This window comes from Podarcis liolepis (genome assembly GCF_965112155.1).
Source record: "Podarcis liolepis genome assembly, chromosome: 10".
NCBI lineage: Eukaryota > Metazoa > Chordata > Lepidosauria > Squamata > Lacertidae > Podarcis > Podarcis liolepis.
Window position 1 is genome coordinate 24,796,555 of NC_139562.1, and position 16,117 is coordinate 24,812,671.

Genomic DNA, 16,117 nt, shown 5'->3' on the forward strand with positions numbered 1-16,117 from the left:
ATATTGTGCCATATATAGAGAGCAATGCTACAGGTATATATTGAGACAAACCAGACAGCTAAGTAAAAGACTGCCTTGTATTGCATGGGAGGAAGTAAAAACATTTGGACTCCAGAAAATGGGCATACACTAGATGACTTGTATAGCCAGTGTTGCCAGAAAACTCTGAAATTGCACAGGTTCAATTATAAATACTAAAGAGCAATTCATGGAGGAACATAATTCTTGCATCATCACTGTTGTGAAGGCTGAACTTCCTGATTTCTTTCTTTGAGCCCCAATAGTTCAGTTCTGAGTTCTCCAGGCTTGGGAGGAACTTCTGGTATTGTCTAAAAAAAAAAAGGCAAGTCATACCGATACCAAGAACCACAAGTTCAGTTTTTAAATTTATAGCTTTGATTATATGCACACTTAGTGAAAACTTCTAGGTCATGAACCTTGATAAGGTATTGGCTCTAGCCCAGGTGTGGGCTTCTGGGTATTGCTGAACTACAACTCCCATCAGCCCCAGCAAGCACAGCCAATGGGTAGGGGTAATGGGTTCAGCAACATCAGGAGGGCCAAAAATTCCCCACACTCCATTTCAAAATGCACATTAGGATAAAAGGCTAAAACAATAAAGGAATATTTTGAACTTCCTTTGGACACAGATCTGAGGGCTTAGGGAAAAGTGTAAGGTGTTCAAAGCCATCCAGGCAACAGAATATCCAACTATTATTGCTCAGCAGCTCATCTAAGACCTAGGCTACTGAAGCTGGCTACTGTCTGTCATGGGATGGACAGTAAAAAAACACCAAAAAACCTAGAGTCTTGGGAGATATATTACCTCTCAGAGCTGTATTGGGGAATAAGTGTATTCCCAGTGTTACTGTGTTGTTTGATGTAAGCTGTCCTGGGGGTCCTTCTGAAGTTGAAAGGTGCAGCTATTTCAAACAAACCAATACATAAATGGTGCGGGGAGGGGAGAAGCCACTTACAAGATCAGGCCTGTAATATCGATGGACAACTTCTGCACCAGCAAACATGGCCAACATACTTGCACTGAACATTTTCAGGTAGCGAGGCCAAGCTACTCCTGCAGGCATAGCCAAGAGCTACTAGCAGCAACTGGAATACAAGTAAAAGAGGAAGATGAGGACACTGAATAGTGAAGAAATGGCATGAACTCTGATGACCTAAAAGGAAAATGATGAAGTCCAGGATAGAAACACAAGATGCTGGACGTTCTGGCAGTGCCTGTTGCTGGCTGTATCCAACTAATAATGCTCAAAATGAATTTCAATTGATTAACTTAAGTTTGTTGAGTACAATGGACCTACTACACTAGTATGACTTACCTACAACCCTCATTCCTGAAACAAAGCTGCATCTTATGCTTGGAAAGCATTTTTACTATCATCAATTCCTGTGCTTTTTCTTGCTCAAAGCCACACAGCAAATCCCCAACACAGAGGTGGAAACACAGTTTTAGGCTGCACTCCCATGCACAATTACTTGGGAGTATGTCCCACTGCACACAGTGGGATTTCTAAGTAGATGTGCATGGGACTGAAATTTCAGTCCCATGTGCATCTAAGAAATCGTTGGCATGCTGTGGGCTCCAATCCAGTAAAAATTCTGAAAACAACACATTAGTCTGTCATGGAATAAATTTGTGTGCCAGCTGTGCCCATTCCTGGAGATGTCAGCCATGGTGATACATACCTTAGGTACAATCTGTTTGGATTAATGAAACACACCCTAGATGGGACTATCTTTATTGCAGTAATCTAACCTGGAGTTTACCAGAGCACAGAGAGCAGTAGCTGGGCTTTCCCTCTCCAGATAAGGCCCACCAGCCAAAGCTGATGGAAAGCACTCTGCGAATAATTGTATTGTAAATTGGTATTGTTATAATGAGGCTATTCTTGGAACCTAATTGAAAACTAATAAAAATTATTATCAAAAATGAAAGAAAAGAAAGCACTCTGCGACACAGGCCACCTGCGCCTCAAGTAACAGTTGCAAAGGATCCAGCAAAGGCTCGTGAACGGCAGTCTCCACGGTGTGAGAAGTGAGTGGGTTGCCTGCGGGTCTCTTAAACGGTTATCCCAGATCCATGAAACCGAGCAAATCCGCCAAGTGACAAACACGCATCTCGCCCAACGGACACGCGTGTCCTTCCACAACGCCAAAAGGCATGCCAGGTTCTTCCCAATGGAAAGGGGTAGATGGGGGGGGGGCTTTTCTTCCATGAAGCTCCCTGGTTGCTAGCACCGGTTACCTGCATCAGCCCTGATCACTGGCTCGTCGGTGGCGGAGCCTAATCTCACGAAGGACGAGCCGAAAGAAGGTTCTCTTTGACCGGACCGGGAACCAACAGAGGACGCGGAAGGCAAGAGCAACGCACAGGTCAAGAAGTCACGTGTACAACAAGCTGTTACAACTCCTCTCCCCCCCTTCCTGGAACTGGAAAGCACCCTAGAGATAGAAATGTAGAATAGCGTGTAGCCTTTTCATTCGTGTAGCCTTTTCATTCAAGGGAAGATTTGAAAGACGCCCATGGCTGTAATTCTCGCCCTAGGTGCTCTACGCCTGCTCTAAAGTGTAACATATATATGGGGGGGAAAGCCCTAAATATTCCGCATCGGGAGATAAAGGAGGAAAGCCGTTCGCTTTTAGACCGGAAGTGCTATAACAAGGCTGATGAACTAAGTCACTCCTATTTTTGCTATGTCTATGATGAAGTAATAAAATAAAATTGAAATAAAATAAAATTTTGTATGTGTTACATACACACATACACGTGTATACATATACACACACACACTGAAGTAATAAAATAAAATATTGCCGTAGCTCAGCGCATCAGGTCCGCCCACGTTTGGCCCCACATCCCTCTAGGAAACCCAGGCAGGGCTGCGCGAGAGAACCCAGCCTGACACCCGCGGTTCCGGAGCGCTGCTACCCTTCAGACCAGGCAACGCCGAGCCACGTCGGCCAACGAAGCAAAGGGAAGCTTCCTACGTCGCTGAAATCGTAGCCCCACGTTTCTTCATCCCGGAATTCTACGGTAGGCCGCGCCGCGTGTCAGTCTATACTTTTCCTGTCTCTGTGGGCCGGCCACCCACGCCGGCGCCGCGGAACCAGAGAGAGTCGGCGGCAGAAGGTACAGCGCGCGAGCTGTGGGGGGAGGGGGAGGGGCCTTGACGAGGGTCGCGGGGTTTTGGAGGTTGGGCTTGGCTGGCGCCGACTAGGCCTCGAGTTCTCGCCGGGCCTTCGCTAGCTGGGGAGGTGGGCGTCGAGGAGACGCCAGCGCTCGGGAATGGAAGCCGAGGAGCCCGGCCCCAGGTAGATGGGGCGGAAGGAGGCCGAGGCCGAGCTAGCGGGTGGGCAGGGGGGCTTCCAAGGCCCTCTGGGGGCGGAGGGGGCCGTGGTCGCCTCCCCTCCTGCCGTGGAGGAGGCTGCGGCGAGCACAAAAGGCTTCCAGGCCAGGGTCTCTTGCCACAGGCAGGCCAAGGCCTGAGCCCGGAATGGGAAGCTGGAGAGGGGAGTGAGCGAGGCTCTGGGTCGCCTCTGTATTGTTATTTATAATGCGTGTTTATATTACTGATACATGGGCAGATGCACACAGGATGGAGGGCTGCACCTCTCTCTCTCTCTCTCTCTCTCTCTCACTCACACACACACACACACAAATACACAATTATGTATACTTAATAGCATATGTGTAATATTGGAGCAAGATCTGTTAGGTACGCTCACAGCACACATTTTACTGTCATGACTCCCCTGTATGTGTGTGTGTGTGTTTATTGTTTTTGATTGCAATTTTTAAAAATGGTTCTCATGCACCTTGCCCTGAGATCCTTTGATTATAGGGTGGGTTATAAATATTTACAAACACACATATATACATATTGATTGGTGTCCATCTGTCTCGGGAGACAATGGAGGAGTGAAGGCAGAGACTGATATGAGAGAGACATGTTTTGTGCATATACGTGTGCACATACATACATACATACATACCAAGCTGCTACCAGACTGGGTGGATGGGCTTGGCATGATTCATATTATCAAAAAGTGCCCATACATAGAAAACTGGTGTGTCAAAAAGAGGCTTGAAGCCTCTGGTTTCTGATTTTTCTACCAGTAAAGGCACGGGACTGGTGTAATTGAAGAGTGCGTGGTGAAGTGAGCTTCCACCTGTGCAGTGTGAAATGGTACAATCCAGAAACAGGCTTACCAACTTGAAGCAGTTCATGTGGAACTAGGCCTCCATGAAATGTGTATTCAAAACTCTTCCTATTACCTTGGCAAGCAATTATCCTTTCTACGGGTGTGTATTCAGGATCAAATAATGTGGATGAGTTGCTTCTTTATGCTAGTTGTAAAGAGTGGTGAAAGGATGGTTTTTCCTTGCCCGCTTTCAATTACACTTAAGGTGGAAACTAACTTGCCTTAATAAGTGTAAGGGTAGAGCTGAGGATGCTCGTTGTTCCTCCTTTTTTATAGTACAACAGCAATGGTCCAGTTCAGATACTCTTAAAATAAACGACATATGGGGCATGTCTATGAACTCAGCTGCGGATAGGAACTAGTATCTGACCCATGACAGCAGGTTTTCCCAGCAGCAGTTTGCATGAGCATATTGGTACCTTTTTATTTAATTCGCAGCATAGGAAGTCTCATTGGAAGCTCTGTTTTGATGCATCTGATGGTCTGTTCTGGCCAGCAGCAGCTTTCTTTGGTTGGGACTTTCCCAACCAAATCTGGAGGTGCTGGGGACTGAGCCCTGGGGCTTTCTGCATGCAAGTCAAATGCCCTGCCTCTGCTCTACAGTCTTTCTTTCAGTGAATTGCTGTCAAGAAGTGGTGCCTTTCGGTGTGTGTTGTAACTTCTTTTACTCTGCTTGTAGGGTTTTTCAGTACTTGAACCAGGTTAACATGTTGTGTTGGGACTCATTGACTTGATTAGCCATTGACAGTATTTGTGCTTTCCCAGATCATGCAAACAGGAAACGTAGCTCTCCAAATCATTTGTTTGTGTTTAAATTAGACTTTGAGAATCAACCCTGTTACCACTCTGATCATATATTTAACAAACAAAAAGCAAGTACAACTATTCAGGGGTAACTTGGGATACTTCCAGAACAGAGGTTAATAGAATAGACCTCACAAATGGGCTGTTGGCAACATTTTTTTAAAATTAATTGGATTTTTCTTGGAAAGGGTAAGTCTGAATTAAATGGGGAAGTGTAGAATGGTATTTTTACACAAACAATGTCTTGGGAACGCTGCAAAAGATGTGCATGCCTAAGGAGCACCCATTCCACACCAAGCACCTGTCTGGAAGTACCCTTTTTGTTGACCTTGGCTGTGATCCTATGGGAGCAGAAGTATATAATATATAAGATGAGTATTGTTGCCAAACATGGAAGAAATCCACCAGACTAGACTTGAAAATGCATGTCAAATACTACTTGAAATTTTGTTCCAAATTTATAATTTGAAATGGTAGTAATTTTAACCTTTTTAAATTATTTTTTTAAAGGCATTATACTGCCCTTCAACCAGCATTTTATCCTTTTCCATTCCATCAAATGATGACTGGAGTTCCAAACATGGAGATGATGAATGAAGAGGAAGCACTTCAGGGGCCTTTGGAATCAGACTTTGTTCCAGAACCTGTTAAAGGTGTCTCAATTTTTTCCTTGAAATGTTTAAGCAAATATGCAGGAACATATTTCTTTTAGAATATCTGAAAACAGTTGGATAGCTTCATTCTTCAGAGTGGTGGTATTGCTGACCCGAATCAATGCTTATTGTGAAAATGTGTCCTTTTCTTTACAGTTTTAAAATATTGTAGTAACAAGAAAGAGTGGACACTTCTAGCTTGAGCTTGCACATTTTTTCTAATAACTGATGAAGCAGCAGTTTACATGAACATACTTAACTTGCATTTCTGTTGTATACAGTAAAAGGTAAATGTCAAAGTTACAGGAACAAGTTGCATAACCTGTCTATATCATGGTATTCATACATGCATTACATTGTTCTCAGATTGTCAATGCAACCCTTTTTATTCTGTTTTGTAGTTCAGAAACTGATCCCATCTTTTTTCTGGTTGGCCAGCATATTGTATTAAAGATTTCAAATTTAGTCTCACTTGATTATTCTACATCAATATTTAAAATAGTAGATTACCAATCCCTTTAAAATTCTTGGATACTGTTACTAATTTCTGGATAACATTTAATAATGCAACTTCTTAGTTTGCAACATAACTATATGATTGCTTGCCATATAGTTACTGAGGTATTTCTTAGGATAATGCACAAAATAAAGTTTTGTTGCAATCAAACTTTTCTTGCAGCCTTGTGATTTCTATAGCAAATTGAATTTATTTGTAAAAGCAGCCTCTAGAACTAAACTTGAATAACCTTAAGATTTCTCAAGTAATTTTTTATTGTGTACTTTCTCCAGAAATGGGCACTGGGGGTCAGTTTTGATGCTCAGAGCTCATTTGCAAGGCATTTTAAAAACCCTCTTTCATGTACCAGCAGGTTTCTAGTAATATTTATCTATCCAAAGATAAATATTAACAGCAAGAGCGATCTGATGCTCTTTTCAGGGCAGTAACGGTTTGGATAAGTTAGAAAGATGTGGAGTTCTTCCAACTTTCATTGAGAATATTTGTTGGATGTCATGTTTAGCTGAAATATATTTTATTAGCTAGAAATAGATTTTTAAATGTAACATTTCACATCATCTCTGATTAATTAGTAGTATTTTGCCATCTCCAAAGACTTAATAAAAAGTAATTTCCTTTTGTCTTACAGCAACTGTTAAAGGAAGAAAGAGAAAAAACAAAACTTCTGAACCCAAGAAACCTGCTGCTAAAGTTGCCAAATCAAAAGCCAAACAAGAAAAAATCACAGATACTTTTAAAGTCAAAAGGAAAGTAGATCGTTTTAATGGCGTATCTGAAGCTGAATTGTTAACCAAAACTCTTCCTGATATACTGACCTTCAATTTGGATATTGTAATTGTAAGTCAGATGTAAGAAAGTTTTATCTGTAGATAACTGTTTTGCAGCCAGTTCAGTTAGCAACTTTGTAGTAAATCCCAAAAGGGATGTCTGTGTTAGTCTGTTGCAACAATAGCATTCTGTTCTTCCCTTGTATAGATTTGGGCTCTGTATAGAAATGTTACAAACCTCCTCCTCTTGCATGACCTTTTGGCTCTACAGTTTAATGTTTGTCCCTGGGAGTTTCTCCATGAGCATAATTTATTATTCCCCCCCCTTTTTTCTTTTTAATTGATAAGAAGAGGGTCATTTGTTGTTTCAAGTGATCATTTTAGTAGATTGGCTGGGAACAAAAAGTGATCACTTTCTGATATTTCCTTATTCCCAACAAATAATTGAGGTCTATTTCCACTTTTGCTTTTTCCTTAGCTGTTTTTAAAGTATTTTCCTCTGTTTTAGCACAGTGGTTTCCCATTGTCATAAACATTTCAAGTATTTACAACAGATCTGTAAGAGTGGATGAGATAAGTGATTAACTTTATATTTTCTGGAACGTGAAAGTCGTCTCTGAGATATTTCACATTTTAGTTCCATACCCTGCTTTGCTTCAGCAATTAATAGTCATAAACAGGTCTTTATTTATTTAAAACATTTGTATCTTGTCATTCCTCAAAAAAAGCTCAAGGTAGCTAACAGAACAAAATCACAACTTAACAATTTTAAAACGTCCATTGCCAAAAATATGAAAACAGCCAAAACAGAAATAGAAAGCAGCAGCAATCCTCTCTTACTAATAGCATTAAAATATATTCAAAGAAAATAGAGATAGTTAAAACCATGTTATAAAACCAAACACATAGGAGCATAATGTAAATAGGTGGGCAGGCTCATCCAAGAAAAGGCAGCCCTGTAGATGACCCAGTCCTAAACCATTCAGGGCATAAAAAGTATCCAAAGCACTTTAAGTTATTCCATGGAACAGATGAGAAGATTTAATTGTTCTTTTGTTTTCTAGATTGGTATAAATCCAGGTTTAATGGCAGCCTACAAAGGCCATCATTACCCAGGACCTGGAAACCACTTCTGTAAGTTCCTCCTTCTATGATCTCTTGAAACTTTTAAGAATGCAGTTTTAATTCTGCATTTTCTGATTGTAGAAGGACTAGAGAAATTAGATTGTGGGCAAGATTTGGCTTTTGTTAGAAGAAGTGTAGTAAATGGCTGCATGGGTGAAATGGTGAGCATGTAAAATAGTGCATATTCAACATTAATGCTAAAAGGGAAAAGCCAAGCGGTGAAAAGATATTAGTTATCTCACTTCCTTCCAAAAACATCAGAGGCAAATTGTGTGGGAAGCACGCAATAAGAGAGCCAAGCCAAAAACGACATGATGTTTTTGGTTGCCTGAGCAGTGATAAGAAGTTGACTGCATTGTAACACAAACTATAAGAATCATATATTTTCTGCCTCCACAGGGAAGTGTCTCTTTTTGTCTGGGTTAAGTGAAGAACAGTTGAATCATATGGATGACCACACTTTGCCACATAAATATGGTATTGGGTTTACAAACATGGTGGAAAGGACAACACCAGGGAGCAAGGACCTTTCCAGGTAGGGTCAAGTTGGAATTCCGTAAATAGATCATGGGTATTTCCATATATAACTTAATATATAACTTAATATTTTCCTCCCACTTTTTAGCAAAGAGTTTCGGGAAGGAGGACGGATTCTGGTGCAAAAATTGCAGAAGTATCAACCTAAAATAGCAGTTTTTAATGGAAAATGTGAGCCTTTTATATACAAGATTTCTGCATATTGATTTCACTGGTATGGTATTGTGACTAACAGTCAATTTGTATTTAATTTGACTGTAGGCATTTATGACATTTTCAGCAAAGAGGTTTTTGGCGTAAAGGTTAAAAAGTTGGAATTTGGACTCCAGCCACATAAGGTTCCAGACACAGAAACAGTAAGTTCCTGTCGTGGTTATGAAATAAAAACACAGAATCTTACCATTTGTGGAAGAATGAATTGATATAACCTTGCACTGATGGAGGAAAAAACACTCCTATTCAAAACTGTTACCTTAGAATTTAAGATTTTACTACCTGTGAGTGAGATAATGGAAGTTTTTGAAACAAAGTTAGTATTTTAAAAAATGCTCTACCAGTTTGAAGGCTTCTGATTTAACATTGCCTTCTGTTTTGATATTTTTTCCTTTTTACAGCTTTGCTATGTTATGCCCTCATCCAGTGCAAGATGTGCTCAGTTTCCTCGTGCACAAGATAAAGTTCATTATTACATCAAGCTGAAAGACCTAAGGGATCAGCTGAAGGGTGTTGCGTCAAATGCAGAGGTCCAGGAAGTGCAGTACACATTTGACTTGCAGCTAGCACAAGGTATAGCATATGAAGCCAGAATAACCAGGATTTGCTCAAAAGACGTAATCCACATGAGAAGAATAAAGTGGGCCTGGGCAGCTGCTTAGTGCTGTAACTGGAAGGCTGCAGTTGTGACCTATTTTAAACAAAAGTGTCCTAAATGTATGCATGATTTCTTCTGTGAAACTATTCCTTAAACAGTTTAACAAGAGAGCAAATAGAAAGTTTTTAATACATTTTGGAGGTCTTGTAACTTGTAATTCCTTAAAATTCGATTTTATACTGGATATTATTTAATCATATACATTAAGAGTATAATTATAATACACCTTCTGAGTAGGATAACAGTGTTATCCTGTTGAAAGACTCCTCATATGCTCAAGTCAAGAGTTTGAAATCTGATTTATTTTTCTTGATAAGGTTTTTATTGAGATTTTCCCATAATACAATAAGGTTACAGCTATCTAAGAGACAATACAAGAAAAAGAAGCAAAAGAGAAAGAGGCAACAGAGATAAAGAGAGAAAACAAAGAAAGCAGAAACAGAGAAACATTAGCAAAAATGACAAAAGAGGGACTTCCAATTTTCCATCTACAGTGCAACCTTGGTTCTAGAATTTAATCCATTCCAGAAGTCCATTCGACTCCCAAAACCAAGGTGCAACTTCCGATTCGTGCAGGTGCCACAGAAACAATAACCAGCAGCTGCATCAGACGTTCAGCTTCCGAAATACGTTCAAAAACTGGAACACTCACTTCTGGGTTTTTGGCACTCGGGAGCCGATTTGTTCGTCGACTAAGCCGTTTGAGAACCAAGATTCCACTGTACCGGTCATGTACAGAAAGAAAATAAAATTATTTAAAACCATCGTCAATATGAACTACTATCTACTTCACTGTCCATCAAACAATATTTCCTCTTAAGTTACACTGTCTCATTGTCATCATTTTGTTTATTTTATGGAAAGTCCAAGATAGGTCCCCTAAATACTGTAATTATTTATAAGGGTTAACCATATTTCCTCTTATTGATTCACACCAACATTACTATTGTATCATACTATTTCTTTCCATCCATGTCCATATTAAGGTCTCTCCACTGTGAGCATATATTCCATTTTTGTTTCTCATATATCCACTTGTTCATGACCGGTTAGAGATTTGATTTAAGCTTTCAATGTGTGTGTGTTTCTTCAGAGGATGCTAAGAAAATGGCTGTCAAAGAAGAAAAATATGATCCGGGTTATGAAGCAGCTTACGGGGGTGCTTATGGTGAGAAAACAGCTGAGGATGGTGAACCATGTAACTTCCCTTCAAATGGAACAGGTAGAGTATAGGGAATATTTTGTTTTCTCTTCATTTTAATCCATGTTCCCTGATGCAGAAGATATTTAGGATTGATTCTATTAATTTCTTTTGTTTTAGACAAGTGCAACACTGCATTTGGAACTCAATGCAAAAGTATAAACTATTAAGGTGTTATAAAGTAGAAGTCACATTCTGCATTCACATGTAACTTTTTACAGTGGTGCCCCGCAAGACGAATGCCTCGCAAGACGGAAAACTCGCTAGACGAAAGAGTTTTCCGTTTTGGAGGTGCTTCGCAAAACGAATTCTCTATGGGCTTGCTTCGCAAGACGAAAATGTCTTGCGAGTTCCTGCGGGGTTCCCCCCCCCTTTTTTCTAAGCCGCTAAGCCGCTTATCCGCTTATCTGCTAAGCAGATAAGCCGCTAATAGCGCTAATCCGCTAATCCGTCAATGGGCTTGCTTCGCAAGATGAAAAAACCACTAGACGAAGAGACTCACAGAACGGATTCTTTTCGTCTTGCGAGGCACCACTGTATATCTTTTTAAAATCCGACGTAGAGAAGCATGTATGAATCTGTGTAAGTAAAATTCAGTCTTTTCAGTTGCCATATATTTTCTCTGTCTTTCACTCTCTCAATTTATCACTTGTAAGATAATGATAATAATAATGATAAGCAGCAGCAGCCGTGCTAATGCCAGAGGATCTAGGGGGACTGTTGGGGAACATGGTAAATTAGTGAGAAATAGCAAATCCAAAAAGTTACTCATGGTTATTTGACTTATTTATCATCTTTAGTGAAACGGAATAACAAAATACAAATTTTAAGTGCCAGTTGTGCTTTTTAATTCCATTTATTTTCTATCTTGCTCTTCAGCCCCAAGTGATTCTCATAGTGGCTCAGCTCACAAATAAAAATGAAACTACAAATACAATAAACAATCATTTATGAAGCAGCAGAGCACTAAACCAGATATTAGAAGCAGAGCTGCATAAGATCAAAACTGTTTGTTAAAATACCATCTAAAAAACAAATAAAAAGTAATGGCACTAACCCAATAATTAATGTCAGCACAAAGTGAGACTCCCTTCCAGAGATGGGACATTTGATGGGCAAATATTTCTCTTCCAGTGGAAAACAGACCGACAGGAATGCCTTGAAGGAAGGCATAGAATTCTTGAAGCACACTTACTTTCTTACAGAGTTGGCTAAAATATGGCCATCTTTAGTTTTCCCCCCAATTGCTTTCTTAATGAAATGGATTGAGTAAGTTAGTTGCTTTAAGTTGTACGTGTTTAACTTTTTTAAATGGATAGCAGCTGGGTGGCTTTTGTAGCTGAAAATTTCATGGTGGGGAATGGGTTAGACTCTCAGGGGTGCCCAAACATTTTTCAAAGAGGGTCAGATTTGATGAAGTGAACATGCGTGAGGGCCGACCAAAGTTGTTCAGGTTTTTTTTACAATTTTACCCCAAAGTTGTTGAGCTTTTTAAATGATTTTACCCCAGGACATATACTGCCACGGGGGGCGAATTAGGCCCCCAAAACGGATTTTGGACATGCCTGGGTTAGCGTTTCCCTGAGCTGGCTACCCTCAGCCACCCCCCATCTATAGTCAAACAGATGAATGGATGCCCCCTGGTGGGCAAAATCTGTAACCAGCACATTTGGGGAAATGCCTTTTCTTCCGTCAGCCAGAGCACCAACTAAACGATTAAGTCATTTTGGTTTGTTTTCCTGCAGCAACCAGTGCAGAGTACAGCAGTGGATCTTCCTTTGGAGATGTCCCCAATGGACAGTGGATGACACAGTCTTTCACAGATCAGATTCCAGATTTCAGGAATTCTAGACCACAAGAGGAAGAAGGAAGCAATGCTTAAAGGCTGCCTTTTAAGCCAAGCGTAACTTCTGCAGGAGTTTTTTAAAATGCAAACGTCAAGAATGGTACCTCAGTTCTCCAACTGAAGCATTTTTAAATAGCATTTTACCTCTTAGTTCTCTCTTATGATAACCATTTGTGTTTGTAGATTTAGACCTATGAATCAGGTCACTTAAAGAAAATGCTTTTTAAGAGATGAGGCTTCCCTGTTTCTTTCTCTTTCTTTCTTATTTTGTATGAGACTTTTGTATTTAAATTGTTCCATAGTTGCAGTTTTAGAAAACTGACTTCTCATTGGTGAAAACTTTTGTTTTGTTTTGTTTTAAATCTGTATTTTGTAATGTAGTTTGTGAACGTACATTTTTAACCTATCCCTTCATGTGTTGGGATATTTCATACATGTGTTAGTCCATCTAAGGAGAGGGCAAGCTGCTTGTAGATCTAACATTGTTACTGGAAGTGACATAGCAAGTTATTGTCCAGCAAATCTGTTACACATAGTTGTAGGCCTGCCTCTGGTGTGAAGGAGGCTTGTTTTTATGGCAGAAAGTAGCGTGCAGGCATGTATGTACATCATTTGACTACTGCCACTTGAATGTGTGACCTGCCACCATTGAAAAGCATAAGGGTTGAACCAAATGATCACCAGGTCTCTCCTCTGTTACTTTATGGGGGCCAAGCACCTTCATCCTATTGTTGTTGTTTAATATCTGCTGCTATTTCAGCTGGCATTTTCACTCTCTCCATTTCATTCATCCTCAAGTGATCCCAGTCAATCAGGGATTATATACTGGATGTGGTGACATTACAGTGCTGTGCAGCCGGTCAGATTTGACTGCTTGCTGATGTCACTAAGAGCAAGTGGGTTCCCCTTAGTGTAAGGGCACTGCTTCAGATTCAGATTTTGAGGATAATCTTGGCCCATAAGGGATTCTAAAATCAACATTTTAACAGCTTTTCACAGTGATCTCTGAAAAACAACTGAAAGTTGTAGCACTTCTTTCAGTTCTGAGCTAAGATTATCCTAGCACATGCCTTTGTTCAGGCCTCCCTTTACTACTTCTGGCTCAGCCTTAAAAAGCTTTCCTTGTGAGAAATGGAAATCCTGCCTCCAGTGGATGTCTTTGATGGCCCATGATAAACATGCATGTGTGAACAGTTCCTTAGTGTGTGAGAGAAAGTGTGTGTAAAGAAGAGAGGTATGAGGAGACTGTGCACATGTTTCTGAGAGTTTAATACCTCGATCTCATAGCCACTTATCTCAGGAAGATGGAGGGGAATGCTGTAACTGCCACATTTTGTGTGTTCCCTTCTGCCTGCCCTCTGAAGGTTGAGCTGCTGGTGGGGAATGGCTTGTAGTGTAGCTCTTGGAATGGAAAGATATAGTGGTGGGGATTTAGGGCTAGGGAACATGTGGTCATCCAGATGTTTTTGGAATCCAAATCCCATCAGCCCCAGATTGCATGGCCAATGGTCCAGGATGATTGGAGTTGTAGCCCAACAATATATTGAACAGCACATGATCCCCAACCCTGATTTAGTGTTTCAAGAGAACTTTTGGCCAGAATAGAGAACCACCTTAAGAAGGAAATATGTATGCTCTGTACAGTGGTACCTTGGTTCTCGGACTTAATCCGTTCCAGGAGTCAGTTCGACTTCTGAAACTGTTCAAAAACCAAGGCACTGCTTCTTATTGGCTGCAGGAGCTTCTTGCACTCAAGCGGAATCTGTGTTAGACATTCGGCTTCCGAAAAACGTCTGCAAACCGGAACACTTCCGGGTTTGCAGCAATCAGGAGCCAATTTGTTCGACAACTAAGCCGTTCGAGAACTAAGGTTCCACTGTATAGGCGTTTTAAATACATACATGCCACAGGAGGAGGAAAACATTGGAAAGGAACTGTGGGCAAGTGAGGGTTGATCTGAAGAAGCTTCACCAGAATTCAGCATTTTTCATTTTTAGGAAACATCACATTCCACATCTTGCTGGCCAAAACGATGGTGGTGGTGGTGTGACATACAGGCAGCTACAAGCCTACCCTAGGAAATGGACATAATTGCCCACCTACAAAACATTTCCTAATGGTTTGGGGCACAATGACATTGCATTGCAGACACAGCATCTGCATGTGGAAGATTTCAGTAAGCTTGCCCTGTCCTCCCCTCCTACTCATGGGCACTCATTCAGGCAGTGCTACGGTGTTGGGAGAAATGGGAAGTCTCTGTGCATTTCCACAGACCTATTGAGCCCCTTCTCTCCATGCCTTGCAAAAGTTTGGGTATAAGTGAAGGAGATGTGTCCCTTTCCCCTCTAACATTCCTTCGCACTGCCTTGTATGCACAAGTGAAGGAGGGAGAAAACAGCCTCCGTTTTAGCTCTGTTGGAATTCTTTGCTTGCAAGTTTTGAGCCCACAATGCAAGTAGATCATGCTCATTGTCTTTGGATAAACTTAAATAGATGTTGGGAGTGTTTGTTCTGTCTGTGCCTAATATCTTGCTTCCTTCTCTCTTCCCCGCACCTCCTTTTTGTCACAAGTGGGGAAGAGATGGCTTAAAAGTAAAAGCAATAAGAGGATCAAACTGAGGTTTTGATTCATCTGCTGATTAGGTGCTTCGGATACTTGAATTATGCGCAAGAACTGTGTCTCCATAATGTGTACATAGTCTAGATCACTATTTAAGTATACCACGAACAGCTGGATTTATTTAAAAATGTCTTGTGTGTGTTTGGATCAAGAACAATGGGTTGAGTGGATCAATTTAAAGTAGATCCATAGCTTGCTAGCAGCTTTGAACCTTATGTAGTGTTTTGACTTGCTGCTCATTGAGAGATAAGCATGTTTGTGATCTCCCTCCAAAATCATGTGCTTTAATCCACAAACACAACATTGTTGTTTTTTAAAAAATAATAAGATTGAGGTGTATATTCTGGTTCTGATCATGTCGGTTAGTTGCTGTGGAAACTTTTCATTACCTGGTCAACAATCTATAAAATGATTCACTTGCAGCACAGTCCTATGCATGTTTACTCAGAATTAAGCCCTCCTGTATTCAGTGGGATTTACTCCCTAGTAAGTGTGTTCAGGATTACAGCCTTAGGTTTTTTAAGGGTTTTTTAAATGTATCGCTGTTTACATGGACACTTTCTTGCAAGTGCTTGAAGTGCCTTGCATCAGGGATCTGAAACAATTTTTAGTTTTAACAAAGCTATATTGCCACAGGTGGTGGACAGCTCAGTAGTAACTTTAGTTAAGTGTGAAAGGGGAACATCTTACTTAAAAGAGCATCCATTAGATTACCAACAGGTTAATGAAATGTGAATGCACGTCTATTGTCAAACATGGTGCTTTTAAAAATTGTATTGAACACTTCTGATCTGCCAATTTCTTGCAAAAAAACAAACCAGGAATTGTTGCAGTATCTTCTGGTGCTTAATTGTGGCATTGTTTAATAAAAGTCTTAATGCTGAATTGTTTGTGCTGTTGAAAAGAAGAAATGGATAAATTATTTGAAATAAATAAAAGAACGGATGTTTAATTT

At 40.5% G+C, this 16,117-nt stretch overlaps 2 protein-coding genes across 5 annotated transcripts; one reads left to right on the forward strand and one right to left on the reverse strand.

Moving 5' to 3' along the window:
* Positions 1–59: 59 nt before the first annotated feature.
* Positions 60–2,405, reverse strand: UQCC6 (ubiquinol-cytochrome c reductase complex assembly factor 6). Its single transcript, XM_083462125.1, has 3 exons — positions 2,264–2,405; positions 978–1,107; positions 60–329 (listed from the first exon to the last, which is right to left on the reverse strand). Exons 2-3 carry the CDS (start codon positions 1,083–1,085, stop codon positions 234–236), a joined length of 204 nt encoding a protein of 67 aa, XP_083318251.1. The 5' UTR covers positions 1,086–1,107; positions 2,264–2,405; the 3' UTR covers positions 60–233.
* Positions 2,406–2,924: 519 nt separating this feature from the next.
* TDG (thymine DNA glycosylase) lies at positions 2,925–16,114 on the forward strand. Of its 4 annotated transcripts, none has more exons than XM_083462071.1 (10): positions 2,925–3,052; positions 5,536–5,678; positions 6,824–7,032; positions 8,027–8,096; positions 8,487–8,622; positions 8,713–8,795; positions 8,886–8,980; positions 9,239–9,410; positions 10,589–10,717; positions 12,442–16,114. In XM_083462071.1, exons 2-10 carry the CDS (start codon positions 5,585–5,587, stop codon positions 12,576–12,578), a joined length of 1,125 nt encoding a protein of 374 aa, XP_083318197.1. In that variant the 5' UTR covers positions 2,925–3,052; positions 5,536–5,584; the 3' UTR covers positions 12,579–16,114. The 4 variants fall into 4 exon arrangements, with proteins under 4 accessions (XP_083318197.1, XP_083318196.1, XP_083318195.1 ...); XM_083462070.1 differs by having other exon boundaries at positions 3,023–3,148; XM_083462069.1 differs by lacking the exon at positions 2,925–3,052 and adding an exon at positions 3,144–4,702 and having other exon boundaries at positions 4,799–5,678.
* The last annotated feature ends 3 nt before the right edge of the window (positions 16,115–16,117 follow it).

Bases quoted from the DNA above. Each gene is read 5' to 3' on its own strand.
- UQCC6 (XM_083462125.1), bottom strand. From the start codon at position 1,085: ATGCCTGCAGGAGTAGCTTGGCCTCGCTACCTGAAAATGTTCAGTGCA. The intron at 330-977 runs GTAAGTGGCTTC...TTTTTTTTTTAG, and splicing joins GATATTACAGGCCTGATCTT to ACAATACCAGAAGTTCCTCC.
- TDG (XM_083462068.1), top strand. From the start codon at position 3,305: ATGGAAGCCGAGGAGCCCGGCCCCAG. The intron at 7,033-8,026 runs GTAAGTCAGATG...TTTGTTTTCTAG, and splicing joins TCAATTTGGATATTGTAATT to ATTGGTATAAATCCAGGTTT. The intron at 8,097-8,486 runs GTAAGTTCCTCC...CTGCCTCCACAG, and splicing joins AGGACCTGGAAACCACTTCT to GGAAGTGTCTCTTTTTGTCT.